General features: G+C 39.0%; 1 protein-coding gene across 2 annotated transcripts in view; it reads right to left on the reverse strand.

The window, feature by feature from the left end:
• Positions 1-13,562, reverse strand: part of EPM2A (EPM2A glucan phosphatase, laforin) — a 100,025-nt gene extending 86,463 nt beyond the window's left edge. The window contains exon 1 of one of the 2 annotated variants that reach the window (XM_054490304.2): positions 13,144-13,534. In XM_054490304.2, the coding sequence (XP_054346279.1) occupies positions 13,144-13,444 (301 nt within the window). In that variant the 5' untranslated portion in view covers positions 13,445-13,534. Of the gene's footprint in view, positions 1-13,143 lie in introns of both variants that reach the window. The other variant, XM_054490306.2, reaches the window with a different exon arrangement.
• Between the last annotated feature and the right edge of the window lie 1,574 nt (positions 13,563-15,136).

The following is a 15,136-nucleotide window of genomic DNA, read 5'->3' on the forward strand; positions in this document are numbered from 1 at the left end:
GAGAAACTGTAGCAATTTATACACCTGGATTATTCTAGTCTGGCACAATTTTATTTTGGATTTGTAGAAGACCGGTTTGATCCAAGAGTAAGGGAAAAGACTTTTCATCTGGATTTGAATGTATTTCCTGATAATGTTCTCAAAAACTCTGAATCATTTTGGCTGAAACAACACATTAAATGAATATTCTTTTGGAAAAGAAGGATGGGGGAATTAATAGAAATGTCAAGGAAAAGGACCAGTTGGAATAAACAGAGTCTCTACTCACCTCCCAGTTTTGTTGGCATTTTCTCTCAATTCTCTTCTTACTGATAATACAAAGATACCACACATCCTACACAAATACAAAGAACTTCTCCCTATTAAGTTCCAGAGCTCAGAGTTTGTATATGGGATATTAAAATTTACTTGCCAAATTTCCATGTCCTGCCTAGTAGAGGTGATGTGGTATGGAAGGGAATACTAAATCATAACACCTGAAATGTTAGAATAATTTGGTGAATGAAATATTAGAAAAGATTTACTCTGTTACGGGTTGAGCTGTGTCCCCCAAAATTCATATAAAAGTCCTAACTCCTAGATCCTCAGAATGTGATCTTATTTGAAGATAGGGTGTTTACAGTGGTAATAAAGTTAAAATGAGGTAATTAGGGGTGGCCCCAGTCCAATATGATTAGTGCCTTTATAAGAAGAAATTTGGGCACAGAGACACAAAAAGAGAAGATGGGTGTTAAGAGGCAGGGAGAAGATAGCCATCTATAAACCAAAGAAAGAGGCCTGGAACAGATAATTACCTCACAGCTTTCATAAGAAACCAACTCTGACAGCACCTTCATTTTGGGCCTTTAGGCTTCAGATCTGTGGAACCATAAATTTCTGTTATTTAAACTACCCAGCGGTGAAGTACTTGATTATGGCTGCCTTCGCAAACAAATGTGTTATTTTAAAGACATAAAATTTCATGTTGATTTATTTAATCTTCTTAAATTATAATAGATTATTTAAGGATTCAAAATTTTTATATATCAAATATGCTCTAACATAAACGTTGTAGCACAAAGGTAATATGAAATGACGGTAAATTACAGTTTGTGCAGGGCAAATGAAAGAGTGGAGTAAAAAAATAGTGATAATTTGAAGGCTGAATTTATGGCCATTAAAATCTAAGAATATAAAACCTCATCCAGAGTATCACTGAGTGGGGACATGTCAATCTAATGGCACATTATAATTAGAGTTAAGGATTTTCAGCATGAAGGAAGAGAGTTCCAAAACAAATAATCTAATTTCACAAGAAAGATATAGTTTAGACTATACACATATACATACACACAGAACACAAAAATACACAAGTATACAAAAAAAATTAGAAATAAGTTAAATAACAAAATCAGGACTTATTATTTTGCAAAAAATTTAAGAATATGCTGGACAAATATATGCCTGCAAAATTTTTAAAAATCAGTAGAGATTTCTGTTCCTGCCTACAATAAGAACAACTAGAGAAATGGCAAAATTCATAGAATAATTGTTTTTGAATGTTGAATAAAGGGCAGTACAGGACTATAATCTCTAAGAGAAGAAAACAAACAAGATGAATGATATAAATGCCATGGATTTCTGACTTCAGGGCGTTTCCAAACCATGACATAGGGATGCAGGGCTTTCTCTCACATTTGGGGAGAACAAAGTGAGAGTTAAATACCAGAGATGAGAAAGCTATGCAGACAAAGAAGTCCATAAATCTGCATAAAAGTTTCCTAGATTCTTTGGCTGCATGTCAATCTGTGGATGCATAAGGTAAACTCTGACAGAGTCATACGAAGAACAAATGGCAAGAAACGAAAAATTTCTGAAAATTGTAAGCCAGACAACTTGCAGAGCTTACACAGAACTGGGAAACATTTTAGTCTCCACTAGACAGAGTGAGGAAATCTTGGGTCACTGAATACATGAGGCATTCAGTAAAGAACCCAGAGTTCATTGCTTAATAGTGGGGCTGCACCAACCTTCCTAGAGACCTGCCTTTGTAAACCTTCAAGAGGAACCTCACATAGAACAAGCTAATCCACAAGTAACTTAACTGTCAGAAACTAATCCCAACTCTATGAAACAATGGAAATTACAATGGCCAGCATGCAAACAAAAATCAATAGATACAAAAGTTAATTTATTTCCTAGATATCAGCAAAGAACAACCGAAATTTAATTGTTTAAGAAAAACTAAATATACTATTTAAAATAGCACACCAAAAACCCTTATCTATAAATCTAACAAAACTGGAGAAATACTCTATGTTCATAAGTTGGAAAACTCAATATTGTTAAGATGTCAGTTCTTCTGAACTCGATCTATAGCTTCAACACAAAATCATAGCAAGCTATTTTGTACAAGTCAACAACTGAATCTAAAAAGTATTTGGAAAAGCAAATGACCAAGAAGAGCCAACACAATTTTGAAGAACAAGAACAAAGTTGGAAGATTCACACTACACTATTTCAAGATTAGTATAAACCTACAGTAATGAACAGAGAGTGATACTGGTTTCAAAAAAAACAGACATATAGAACTGAATAGAGAGCACAGAAATGGACATATGCAAATAAAGTCAGGTGGTTTCTAATAAAGACAATTTAAAAAATAATGGACATTATTTTCAACAAATGGTGCTGGAACAAGTGGATGTCCATATGGGGAGCAAAAAGAACCTAGCCACAGACCTTATATAAAACATAAAAATTAACAGAAAATGGCTTATAAATATATACATATGTAAAAACTTCCAAAAATAACATAGAAGAAAAACTAGATGCCCTTGGATTTGGAGAAGAGTTTTTTTATTCAATACCAAAAGCATAATCCATGAAAGAAAAAAAAAGTTGTTGGATTTTATTAATAGTTTTGTTTTGCAATGAACACTGCTACAATAAAAAATAAGTCACACACTGAGAGAAAATATTTGCAAATCACCCATCTCTCAAAGACTTGTATCCAAAATATACACAGAACTCTTAAAACTCATGAATTTAAAAATGAAAAGATCTGAACAGACACCCAAAGAATATATACAGATGGCAAATAAGTATATAAAACAATGCTCAATATCATTTATTACAGAATTGCACATCTAAACAATGAGATACCACTATGCACCTATTACAGTAGTTAAAATCCAAAACACTAACAACATCGACGCTGATGAAAATGTGGAACAGGAACTCTCATTCTATGCCAGTGGAAATGAAAAATACTAGGCCACTCTAAAAGGTGGTTTGGCAGTTTCTTACAATGCTGAGTAGTCTTATCATATGATTCAGCAAACCCACTCCTAGATATCTACCCACTGATATAAAAATTCATACCTACACAAAAATCTGCACACCAATGTTTATTCATAATCATCCAAACCTGGAAGCAATCAAGATGTCTTTCAATAGGCAAATAAACAAAATGTGGAACATACATATAATGGAATATCATTCAGCAATAAAAAGAAATTACAGCTACAGAAAAAAACATAGATAGATATTAAACATATTGTTAAGTGACAGAAGCCAGTCTGAAAAGGCTACACACTGTACGATTCTAATTACTTGACACTGTGGAAAGGCAAAACTATGGAGATGGTAAACAGATCAGTGGTTGCCAAGGGTTTGAGGAGTGGGAAGGGTTGAATAGACAAAAGAGGAGTTTCTAGGGAGGTGAAAGTAGTCTAAATGAGACTATCATAATGAATACATGACACTGTGCATTATCAAAATCCACAGAACTTTATATTACAAAGAATATATTTCCCATATATATACATAATTAATATAAACATATATTTCTTTGTTTTGCCAGCTAAGAAGGCCTACAAGCAACAATATCCCAGAAGGAAGAGGCACACTCACTGCCCAGATCTTGATTTCTAATACCATTCTAAAATAAAATCAAACAGAGCTCCTTGGAGAAATGTCCAATTTTAGTGTGGAGGAAGGAAACATAAAAGATGATCTCAGAGCACCTTGTAGTGCCAGAAAGTAAGGAAGTGCTCAAAAACAAACTAAAAATCACACACACAAAGATGGGGGGATGTCAAAGAGACACAGAAGAGAAGTCACCGAAAGAGTTCTCAATGGCCAAACCTGAAATAAACTGAACAAGAAAATAAAGTAGTAAGATATTTAAACCAAAGTATAAAATAATATCTGTGAATTCATATATATATAAATAATTGAATAGGTAAATAAATGAGGGAGAAGAGACAAATCCTCCATATAAATACATTCCAGAAAATTAATGTAGATATTCTGCCCTCAAGCAGGCAGAACATAACTTCTCACTTTTTAAACGTGAGCCCTGCACAGTGACTTCTTCTGAAAGACTACAGTATGGAAATATGGGGAAAACACAACTTTTACAGCAGAGAAAACTAACAAATATGACTTCAACTACATGATTAAAGTCATCACAAACGGTAGTAAGTCATGTTAATAGTATAGATCCTTGATATGATGTAATAAGGCAGGCACTTTTCTTCGATGGTCTTCCCAAAAACCCATAATCCAAGTCTAATGATGAGAAAAAAACACCAGAAAAATCCCAATTGAGCAAATTTCTGCAAAATACCTGATGAATACTATTCAAAACTTTTAAGGTCATTGCAGAAATACATAAAGTCTGAGAAACTATCACAGTCATAAATAATAAATCTAATGTGGTCATACAGATAAGGTTTTGGAAGAGAAAAAGTATGTTAAGTAAAAATAATGAAATATGAATGAAATCTGGATCCTAGTTAATAATCATGTATCAATATTGGTTCCTTAATTCTCACAAGTGTCATACTAATATAAAATATTAACAACAGAGGAAACTGGGTAAGGAGTATATAAGAACTCTCTGTACTATCTTTGCAACTTTTCTGTAAATCTAAAATTATTCTAAACAGTTTATTCTTAAAAATACATGTAATATAATTTATCATACCTTAAAATAATCCACAAATAAAGCTCAGCTATGGTTACTCAAAAAGGCATGGAAAGAAGTAGTCAAATACTATCAATAACTGTTAGAAAAATTAGTCAATAGAAACCACACCCAAATATTACATATATAAGGAAACGAGAAGATAAAGACTCTGGCTATATCTTCAACATGGTCATGAATTTAAAGAAAAACATAAACTAAATGAGAACAAAAGAAAAAGATGCACAAGAATACTGAATGGAACTTCTAGAGATGAGAAATACAGTATCTGAAAATAAAATTTCACTGGATGGGATTCACAGCAGATTAGACCTAGAAGAAAGTCTCAATCTTCTTATTTATATAACAGAGAAATGAATATCTGCCTTGCAGTGTTGTTGTGAGGACAAAGGGTAATTTAATTGAAAGCACCTAAAAAGTAATTAGCCCATGATAAAAAAAAAAAAAACCTCCATCGCTTTCTGTTCCGTGCTCTATTCATCAAACCAATATTTATTGAGCAGCTACTACTATGTATCAACTACAATTGCAGGATATAAAAGAATGAATAAAATACACATAGTCCCTACACTCACAGAGTTCACAATCTGGTAGCAGATAAAAACCAATAAATACACAAATAAATGTTGTATATATCTTTTGTTTTAAACTGTAGCATGCATTGTTAGCTGCCTACCTAAAATCTACTCTACTCATTCTTCTTGGTAATCAATACCCTAATTTTTTCAGAGAAGGAATATGCTGGCTTAAATAAAGCACTTTCCCAGTGATATGGTTTGGATTTTTGTCCCCACCCAAATCTCATGTCTGAACAGTAATCCCCAATGTTGAAGGAGGCGCCTGGTGAGAGACGACTGAATCACGGGGGCAGACTTCTTCCTTGCTGTTCTTGTGAAAGTGAGTTCTCATGAGATCTGGTTGTTTAAAAGTGTGTAGCACTTCCCCCTTCTCTCTATTCCTCCTGCTCCAGCCATGTAGGACGTGCCTGCTTCCCCTTTGCCTTCTGCCATGTTTGTAAGTTTCCTGGACCTCCCAAGCCATGCTTCCTGTACAGCCTGGAGAATCATGAGCCAATTAAACTTCTTTTCTTTATAAATCACTCAGTCTTAGGTCATTCTTTATAGTAATGCAAGAACTGACTAATACAGAAAACTGTTTCTGGGAAGAGGTGCATTACTATAAAGATACCTTAAAATATGGAAGCAGCTTTAGAACTGGGTGTTGGGCAGAGGTTGGGACAGTTTGGAGGACTCAGAGGAAGCAGGAGGATGAAGGAAAGTTTGGAACTTCCTGGAGACTTGTTGAATGGTTGTGACCAAAATGCTGATACTGATATGGACAGTGAAGTCCAGGCTGAGGTGGTCTCAGATGGAGATAAGGAACTTACTGGGAACTACAGTAGTCACTCATGTTGTGCTTTAGCAAAGAGACTGGCAGCATTGTGCTCCTGCTCTAGAGATTTGTGGAAATCTGAACTTGAGAAAGATGATTTAGGGTATCTGGTGGAAGAAATTTCTAAGCAGCAAAGCATTCAAGATGTGGTCTGGCTGCTTCTAACAGCATATGCACATATTTATGAGCAAAGAGATGATCTGAAACTGGAACTTATACTTAAAAGGGAAGCAGAGCATAAAAGCTTGGAAAATTTGCAGCCTTGCCATGTGGTAGAAAAGAAAAACCCATTTTTAGGGAATTCAAGCCAGCTGTAGAAACTTGCATAAGTAAAGAGGAGTTGTATATTAATAGCTAACACAGTGTAGAAAAGGCCTGGAAGGCATTTCAGAGACCTCCATAGCAGCCCCTCTCACCACAAGCCTGGAGGCCTAGGAGGGAAAAAGTTTCATAGGCCCAGGGCCTCACTACCCTGTGCAACCTCAGGACACTGCTCCCTGAATCCCAGCTTCTCCACCTCCAGCCTTGGTTAAAAGGGTCCCAGATATGTCTCAGTCCACTGCTCCAGAGGGTGCAAGCCATAATCCTCGGAAGCTTCCATGTGATGTTAAGCCAGCTAGTGCACAGAGGGCAACAGTTTAGGCTTGGGAGCCTCCACCTAGATTTCAGAGGATATTTGGAAATACCTAGATATCCAGGCAGAAGTCTGCTGCAGCAGCAGAGCCCTCAGTGAGAACCTCTACTAAGGCAGTGCACAGGGGAAATGTTGAGTTGGAACCCCCAAACAGAGTTCCCACTGGGGCACTGCCTACTGGAGCTATGAAAAGAAGGCCACTGTCCTCTAGACACCACAATGGTAGATTCATCAACAGCTTGCACCATAGGCCTGGAAAAGCCACAGGCACTCAATACCAGCTCATGAAAGCAGCCATGGGGGCTGCACCCTGCAAAGCCACAGGGGCAGAGATGCCCATGGCCTTGAAAGCCCACCCCTCGCATCAATGTTACCTGGGTGTGAGACATGGAGTCAAAAGAGATTATTTTGGAACTTTAAGATTTTATGGCTGCTCTGCTAGGTTTTGGACTTGCGTGGGGCCTATAACCCCTTTGTTTTGACTAACGTCTCCCTTTTGGAATGGGAGTACTTAGCCAATGTCTGTACCCCCATTGTAACTTGGAAGTAATTAAGTGGTTTTGATTTTACAGGCTCCTAGCCAAAAGCGACTTGCCTTGTCTCAGATGAGACTTTGGACTGTGAACTTCTGAGTTAATGCTGAAATAAGCTGAGACTTTGGGGGACTGTTGAGAAGAAAAGATTGTATTTTACAGTGTGAGGACATGAGATTTGGGAGGGGCCGGAGGTGGAATGATATGGTTTAGATTTGTGTCCCTGCCCAAATCTCATGTCTGAATTGTAATTCCTAATGTTGGAGGAAGGGCCTGGTGGAAGGTGATTAAATCATGGGGGTGGACTTCCCCCTTGCTATTCTCATGATGATAGTGAGTAGGTTCTCATGGGATCTAGTTGTTTAAAAGTGTGTAGCACTTCCCCCTCTTTCTCTCTTCCTCCTGCTCCAGCCATGCCAATCGTCCCTGCTTCCCCTTCATCTTCTGCCATACTTGTTAGTTTCCTGAGGCCTCCCCAGCCATGTCTCCTGTACAGCTTGCAAAACCACGAGCCAATTAAACCTCTTATCATTATAAATTACCCAATCTCAGGTACTTCTTTATAGCAATGCAAGAACTGACTAATACACCCAGTCTCTTCTGCAGCAGAGGTAGTCAAACACAATAGTTCTGGCCAATTCTAAACATAAAACAAAGTGGGAGTGTGGAGGTATTCTGGTGAACTTCTGCTTCCTAGATTATAGGAAATACCTAAGGATGACTCTTCCACTCTTCCTTCTCCCTTATTCCACTAAATGCAAATGTGATGAACAGAGCTGCAGCAGCCATCTTGTTGCCTTAAGGGAAAAGCCAAGAGAATACAGTGTGACACTGCACGTGACATCCAATTTAGGCATATAGTCCTGAGCTTCTTGTGGGAAAGCCTAGCTTGATAGAGTCAATTATCTTGAGAAAATAAAGCCAAGACCTGAGAAAAGCAAATCTGAGAACGAGAGAGTGAGAGCTAGAAAGCAAGTGAGGAGAGAGAGGCTGTACTCCATGCTTCTTTCAGTTTGGTTACATGAACTGATTTTTTAAAATTATTTTTAGACTGGTTCACATTCAGTTTCTATCACTTGCAATTAAAGACTCCAATCCAGCATAGTTAATGTGATTTTTAGACTGTAATAAGTGATACAAGAAAAATGAACAGATGTTACGAGAAAGAATCAGTAGGTAGTTACGGAGGTCTTCTAGAAAAGCAACATGAAAGAGGAAACCTAACAAACACATGTCAGCCTGGAGAGGAGTTGAAAGAAAGGTTTCCCACCTGCCTCCTTCAACCCCTTCCCATTATTCCATGTTCCCAAATCACCAACATGGAATAAGCATGCTCTAAACACAGTAGGGAAAGGGTTTCCTGGAAAGGACCCTAGTGTGGGTATAGGAGCTGGAGACTGGGTGAAACAAATCCTGTGATGTCTACAGACCCACCCAACAGACCTACAGGTAAAGAAAAAGGAAACTCCATTCAACAATAAAATATACTAAATGATCTCATCTCATGATAAAGTTCTTTTTACTTTGCCAACGATAACGATCTGAAGCCTACTGGCTCCCCAGCCACACACCCTGAGCGGAATTTTATCCTTCACAAAATCTGCCAAATTACACAGTATTCCATGAGTGTTCTCCCATTTAGAGGAGGTTTTCAGTAAACATAACAACTTCAACAGAAAACCAGCACAGCTACCCCTACTGATCAGCATATCCTTCATTCATAAAAATGAATGGATATCCAAGGACTACCAGATGCTGGAGAAAAATCAATAGAATAAAAAAGCCATCCTGAAAAAACAATTGACTACAGAACACATGTATGTTTATAGCAGCAAAATTCACAGTTGCAAAGATATGGAACCAGCCTAAGTGCCCAATGACTAATGAGAACACAGGAACAGAAAACCAAACACCGCATGTTCTCACTCATAAGTGGGAGCTGAACATAGAGAACACATGGACACAGAGAGGGGAACATCACACACCAGGGCCTGTTGGTGGGTGGGGGTTGAGGGGAGGGAACTTAGAGAACGGGTCAACAGGTGCAGCAAACCACCATGGCACATGTACAATACTTATGTAACAAAACTGCACATTCTGCACATGTATGTCATTTTTTAGAAGAAATTTTTTTAATGAACAACAAAAAAAAAGAGAAAGAAATCATAGAAAATTTCCCTGAGTTGAAGGAAACAATTCCTGGAATTTAAAGAGCCAACCAAGTGCCAAGTGATAAAACAGACTGCTAACAGGAATGGGCTTAGTTTGACATCAGAATTATCAGCGACAGCTGATAATTATCAGCTAGAAATTACTGAGGCAAAGTCTTCAAAGGAAAAATTATTTTAAGACCAGAATATTGTACCAAATGATCAATCAAGTGGGAAAGCCAAATAAAGACATTTTAGGAATTTGAGGACTCAGATATTTTCTCTCTGATTTTACCACTTCTGGAAAATTATCCAAAGAAATGATTAAGGTTTTTAAGAAAGAGGAAGATATACCATTTAAAACAGTGCAACTAACATATGAGTTCGATTGTTTTCTTTAAAGTCTCAGGTTTACAGCTAAGATGTGTGTGTGTGTGTGTGTGTGTGTGTGTGTGTGTGTGTGTGTGTGTGTGTGTGTGTGTGTGTGTGTGTGTGTGTATGCCAAAGTAAGGAAGGGAGAGGAATGTGTAAGTAAGCTATTTTTCTTATCCTCTCATATAGGAGTAACTTCCTGCATAATAAGATTATAAGAATGAACTTTCTATATAATAGAAAGTCAATAGTCAATACTTTATATAAAACTAATACATATATCAGAAACACATATATATATATCAGAAAGCCATATATTAGTGAAAAGTGAAAATTAGAACAGGAATCCTAATTCTTCAAGGAAAAAATTCTATTTCCAAGAAATAAGCAATATGCATTCATCAAGTAGTGCAATTAAGCTAGGACATTGTGAGAACCGGTTTAACTCTTCTGTCAAAAAAATTAATAACAAATTTTTAAATAAGTTGTAGAAGAACATTACAGTCCAAATATGAAGTAAAACAAATTCTAGTACCATTTTAAGTAAAATCTGAACATGATTTATAGTGAAGAAAAGAGAATTTTTCCTTGAAGTGGTACAGTTTGCATGTCACAAAATTTTATTTCCTTGTTTACGAGCCTAATTGCACTGCGTGGTTTCCTAATAATCATAGTAAAAAATAATAACTAGCCCTTATTTAACATTTACCATATGTCCTCTTCTAAGTTCTTAATATATATCCTATTCTACAAAATACAGTTCATTTATTAGGCAGCTTGGTCCTTTCATTGTGAGCTGAGGTGACACGCCTCAAATCCCACACTGGTTGGTGAGCCCAGGCAATCTGGCTCCAGAATCCTTGCTCTTAAACACTTGGCCACCCTGCTTCTCATAAAGCTCTCTGTTAATTTACGATGTTTAGAATCAGGCTATTTACCTTAAACAAGAAGGCACTGTAACAATTAGAAAATAGAATATAAATTATATAAAACTTGATAATGTAAAAGTCATAATAAACCAAAGTGAGACAGGAAGAAATGTGTAATATTTTTCTTATCCTCTCTTATAGGAGTAACTTCCTAGAAAGTCAACAGTCAATTTTTAATACAAAACTGAAAATAATTCCTGCTTGGATGGTAAAGAAAAATATTTATCAAAAAAAACTGAAAATAATAGTAAAAAAATATCAGCAGGGAAGACAGGGAATGAACTTGAGCTAAATTCCTCATATTTCATAACAGGTGTGATGGTTAATTTTATGGGCATCCAGTAGGTGTCAATATCTATTGCCTAATTTTAACTTTTAAAATTATATATAACTTATATGGTAACTATTAGAAAAATTTAAAACAAAAGTTTATGATACCTTAAGAAATAGCAACATAAGCAAACTATTAACAGCATAAGGAGGACTATCAGAAAAGCTAAAGAAAAGAACTAGGGAAAGGGAAGATCTTTGTTTCACACCATTTGCATTTTTATTACAATTATCATATATTATTTTATTTAAAAAATAATTCTACAATACTATGAATAATAGTAATATTCTGTAAAGAAAGGATAAACTGAAGAGGGTATCTTTCAATTCTGTCATGGTAAAATAACAGACCAATAAATGCTACCAGACCATAAGCCCAGTGAGGTACAAAAGGAGAACAAGGATAATATATAAACACATTCCACTCTAATCTTCTTTACTGATTCTTTGTTTCTACATCATTACAGGCTAAATGGCCCATTTTTTTTTTCCATATAAACTTCTAAAGAGACATTCATTTAATTGACTTCAACTATTGAGTCACACCCACTCCAGTCTACAACCTTGCACATTTCCTTTAAAGAAAGGGGCTGTCTCAATTCAGACACTGTTGGCGGGAGCCGACATTAGTTATCACCCTTTTAGGGCATAATTTAGCAGTCTTTAATGAAGTGTTAAAAAAAAAATGACTGCATTTTGACCTAATAATTTCACTTCTTTGAATCCACTCTGCAGAAACACTCTCGGAATGTTCAAAGATACCTGTAAAAGGAATTTCAATTAAGCCACTACTGTTTACGACAGAGGAAAACTGAAAAGAACCTAAACGCACATCGGTAGATGCAGAATAATTTGTTGCCATTTAAAATATATATCTACATGTAAAATATATATCTACATGTAGTGACAGTGAAAGATGTCCCTAACATATTGTTAGGCAAGAAAAGCAAAAATTCAGAATTACTATGCAATTTTTGTAAAAAAAAGTATATGCATATATCACATACATATATGTGTACAAGCAGTGTGCTTAAGATGTGTGGAGGAAACACTGTAAGTTTTCACTATGTACATTTCTTTATTATTATTTTACAACCAGCATGTATTGTTTTAGTATTTTAAGAAATTAGGTCATGTCTCAATTGTCATATATCTGGGATTAAAAAAGAAAAAATATCCAAAAAGGGAAACATTCAACGTCTTTCCATTAGTTCATTCTCAATATCTAAGAAAAAAAAAAACTAAGTAGCACGTTGCTGTCTAGGATTAGCGAAAACGCTAGTTTCGTTGGCTGGATCGTTTTGGGGTTTTTTTAGTGAATTAGAGCAGGAAAATGAGGACACAAAACCCAACTAAGGCGGAGTTGGGCTGTTGAAGCCATCAGCCGCGCGCGGCCGGGCAGCCAAGGGAAGTGGGGACTCGGAGGGCGAGGGGCACTCGGAGGGCCAAGGGGGCCCAGGCCAGGAGACGAAGGACACTGGCCCGTGACGCAGGCGCGGTTGGAAAGAAGCTGAGGACTGGGTGTGCGGAAACCAGGTGCGAGGGGCAGGCAACCGAGTGGGCGGGAAGGCGGCCAGGAGCGCTATACGGGTCTAGGGAACCAGTAGGAAGCCGGAGGCGCGGCTGGCGGCGACAGTGTGGCCGGCAGAGCAGGGTCAGCTCAGGTCGCCCGGGGACTGCGCAGGGACGCGGGCAAAAAGCCCGGGACGCGCGCCGCCGGGGCCTGCGGGGCCTGCTTGAGGCCGAGGCCGAGGCCGAGGCCGAGGCCCCGGTTGGGGGTGCGGGCCGGAGCTGTCGCTCTGCGCCGGGGGCAGGCGTCTGCTGGCAATACCTTCCCAGGAGAGCTCTCCTCCCGGCTCCCGCTTCAGGAACTTGTACCAGAACATGTCCACGCGGCCCGGCTCCGCCCCGTCCTGCGCCGCCTCCTCGGCCGCCAGCTCCACCTCCCCGAGCCACAGGCCGGGCTCCTGCAGCGCCAGCGCCCCGGCGCCCGCCGCGGTGCCGGCCGGCCTCAGGCGTACGGCACCGCGCGGCTCCCAATGCCCCAGCTCGGGCCGCGACCCCACCACCAGCAGCTCCGGCCGGGCGCCGGCCACGGCGGGCGGCACCACCACCCCGAAGCGGAAGCGCATGGCTGGCGGCGGCGGCGCGAATCCCCGGGCACGGAGTCCCCGCGGCCGGCAGGCGCGGCCCGAGCACGAGGCGGCCGCAGCGATTGGGCGGCGGTGGGGGAGCCCCGGGCACCGGGGAGAACACGTGCCGTTCTGCGCCTTCTTTGGGATGCATCACGCGGCTCCCGAGCCCAGGCTTCGTCCAGGCCGGCGGGAAGGGGTCAGCGGAGCCGCCAGCCGCCTCTTTGTGCCCCGCAGCCCCGCGGGCGGTTGATTTCCACCTGTGGGCGCTGGGGACACGCCAGCGGAAGAAATGGAAGAGAAAACGGGGTTCGGGGAGGGAGGAAAACTTCTAAGCCAGGCGATCGTCCAGTCCTCTCTCCAAGAGACTGGAAATTAACTTTATGAGGATCATAAGGAAGGGAATGACCTCTAGACAGCCGCCTTCTAATTGTGAAACGGGGGAAGATCTTGGACCCGGTCTCTGGAGCGCTCCCTATCTGAACCAAGTCACTTACTCTAGCAGGTCCCAGGTTCTTTGTCTGTAAAATGAGGGTGTAAAATAATGATCTTTCTAGACCCTACCAGCTCTAAAGGATCTCTGATTGGTGGAGATCACGCAAGACCCGGAGCTGATGCAAAACATTACATACCATTCCCTTGTCTGAAAAGCCACATCACTTTCTTTTTTCAAAAACTGTATTTTTAGTGTGTGTAAAGTAAGTCTGGAGTAAATACTTTCAAGTACTTTTCAAGGTCAAAACAAAAACATTCTGTGACTATAAATGTATGCCTTTTTTTTTTTTGAGACAGTCTCGCTCTGTCCAGATGTATGCATTTTTTAATGGAGTAAATTAAAAAAAAAACTTTAAAATTTACTTTCAGTAAAAGTCAGCACTATTTTTTCAACTTAAAACCTTTTTGGGTTTTAAGTTGAAACAGGTTTTTTAGCTGTCTGGCCCAAATCCAAAATACGTATATCTTGGTGGGGAACTTCAATTTGTCACTGCCATAAGACAAAGGAATGTCCTGGTACTTTTTGATTCTTTAACAAAATTATTCTTGTATTCTTACGTTTATATATTCACTAACATTTAACATAACACAAATCTGTTATGTGAATTAAAGACACACAAAGGCATTTTTACCAGTATTTGGAAGTTCGTGAAAAAGGGGAACAGGCCAAAATTTCATGCGTTGAGGATATAAGTAAAATAGAAAGTGCAAAAATGTAAACTACACAAACTCAATCTCTTGTGGAACAATTAGAAAACTAATAATACATTTTACTTTTGAATGTTGATATTCCACTCGAAGTTTGGTTGGTTGCTAAGCTTAAGGATAAACACTATGAAAAATGTGAAGACAGAAGGGCTGGCCAAACACAGCTGATTCGGCAGCAAATCAGACATTAAATCACAGTGGCATGTGAGTCGGTTTATTCAAATTGCTGTTAAAAGATATTCTTAGAGTAAGTTTAGGAAAATAAGAGTCATTTGGCGATGCAGAGAGGATTTTGTCTACAGTGGAATCCAGACTCCAGTGAAAGTTCTCATTCCTTCAGGACCCGGGAGCTAACAGCTCCGGACTTTCTTGTGCTCCACTGTGCTGCCCATGTTGTGTGCTTCCCGAATGGCATTATTCCCACCAGCTCTTCCAGAGTGAGTTCTGCCCATTCTGTAGATGAAACAGTAGCAGAAAAATTAAACAATA

This window comes from Pongo pygmaeus, chromosome 5 (genome assembly GCF_028885625.2).
Source record: "Pongo pygmaeus isolate AG05252 chromosome 5, NHGRI_mPonPyg2-v2.0_pri, whole genome shotgun sequence".
NCBI classification, from domain to species: Eukaryota; Metazoa; Chordata; class Mammalia; order Primates; family Hominidae; genus Pongo; species Pongo pygmaeus.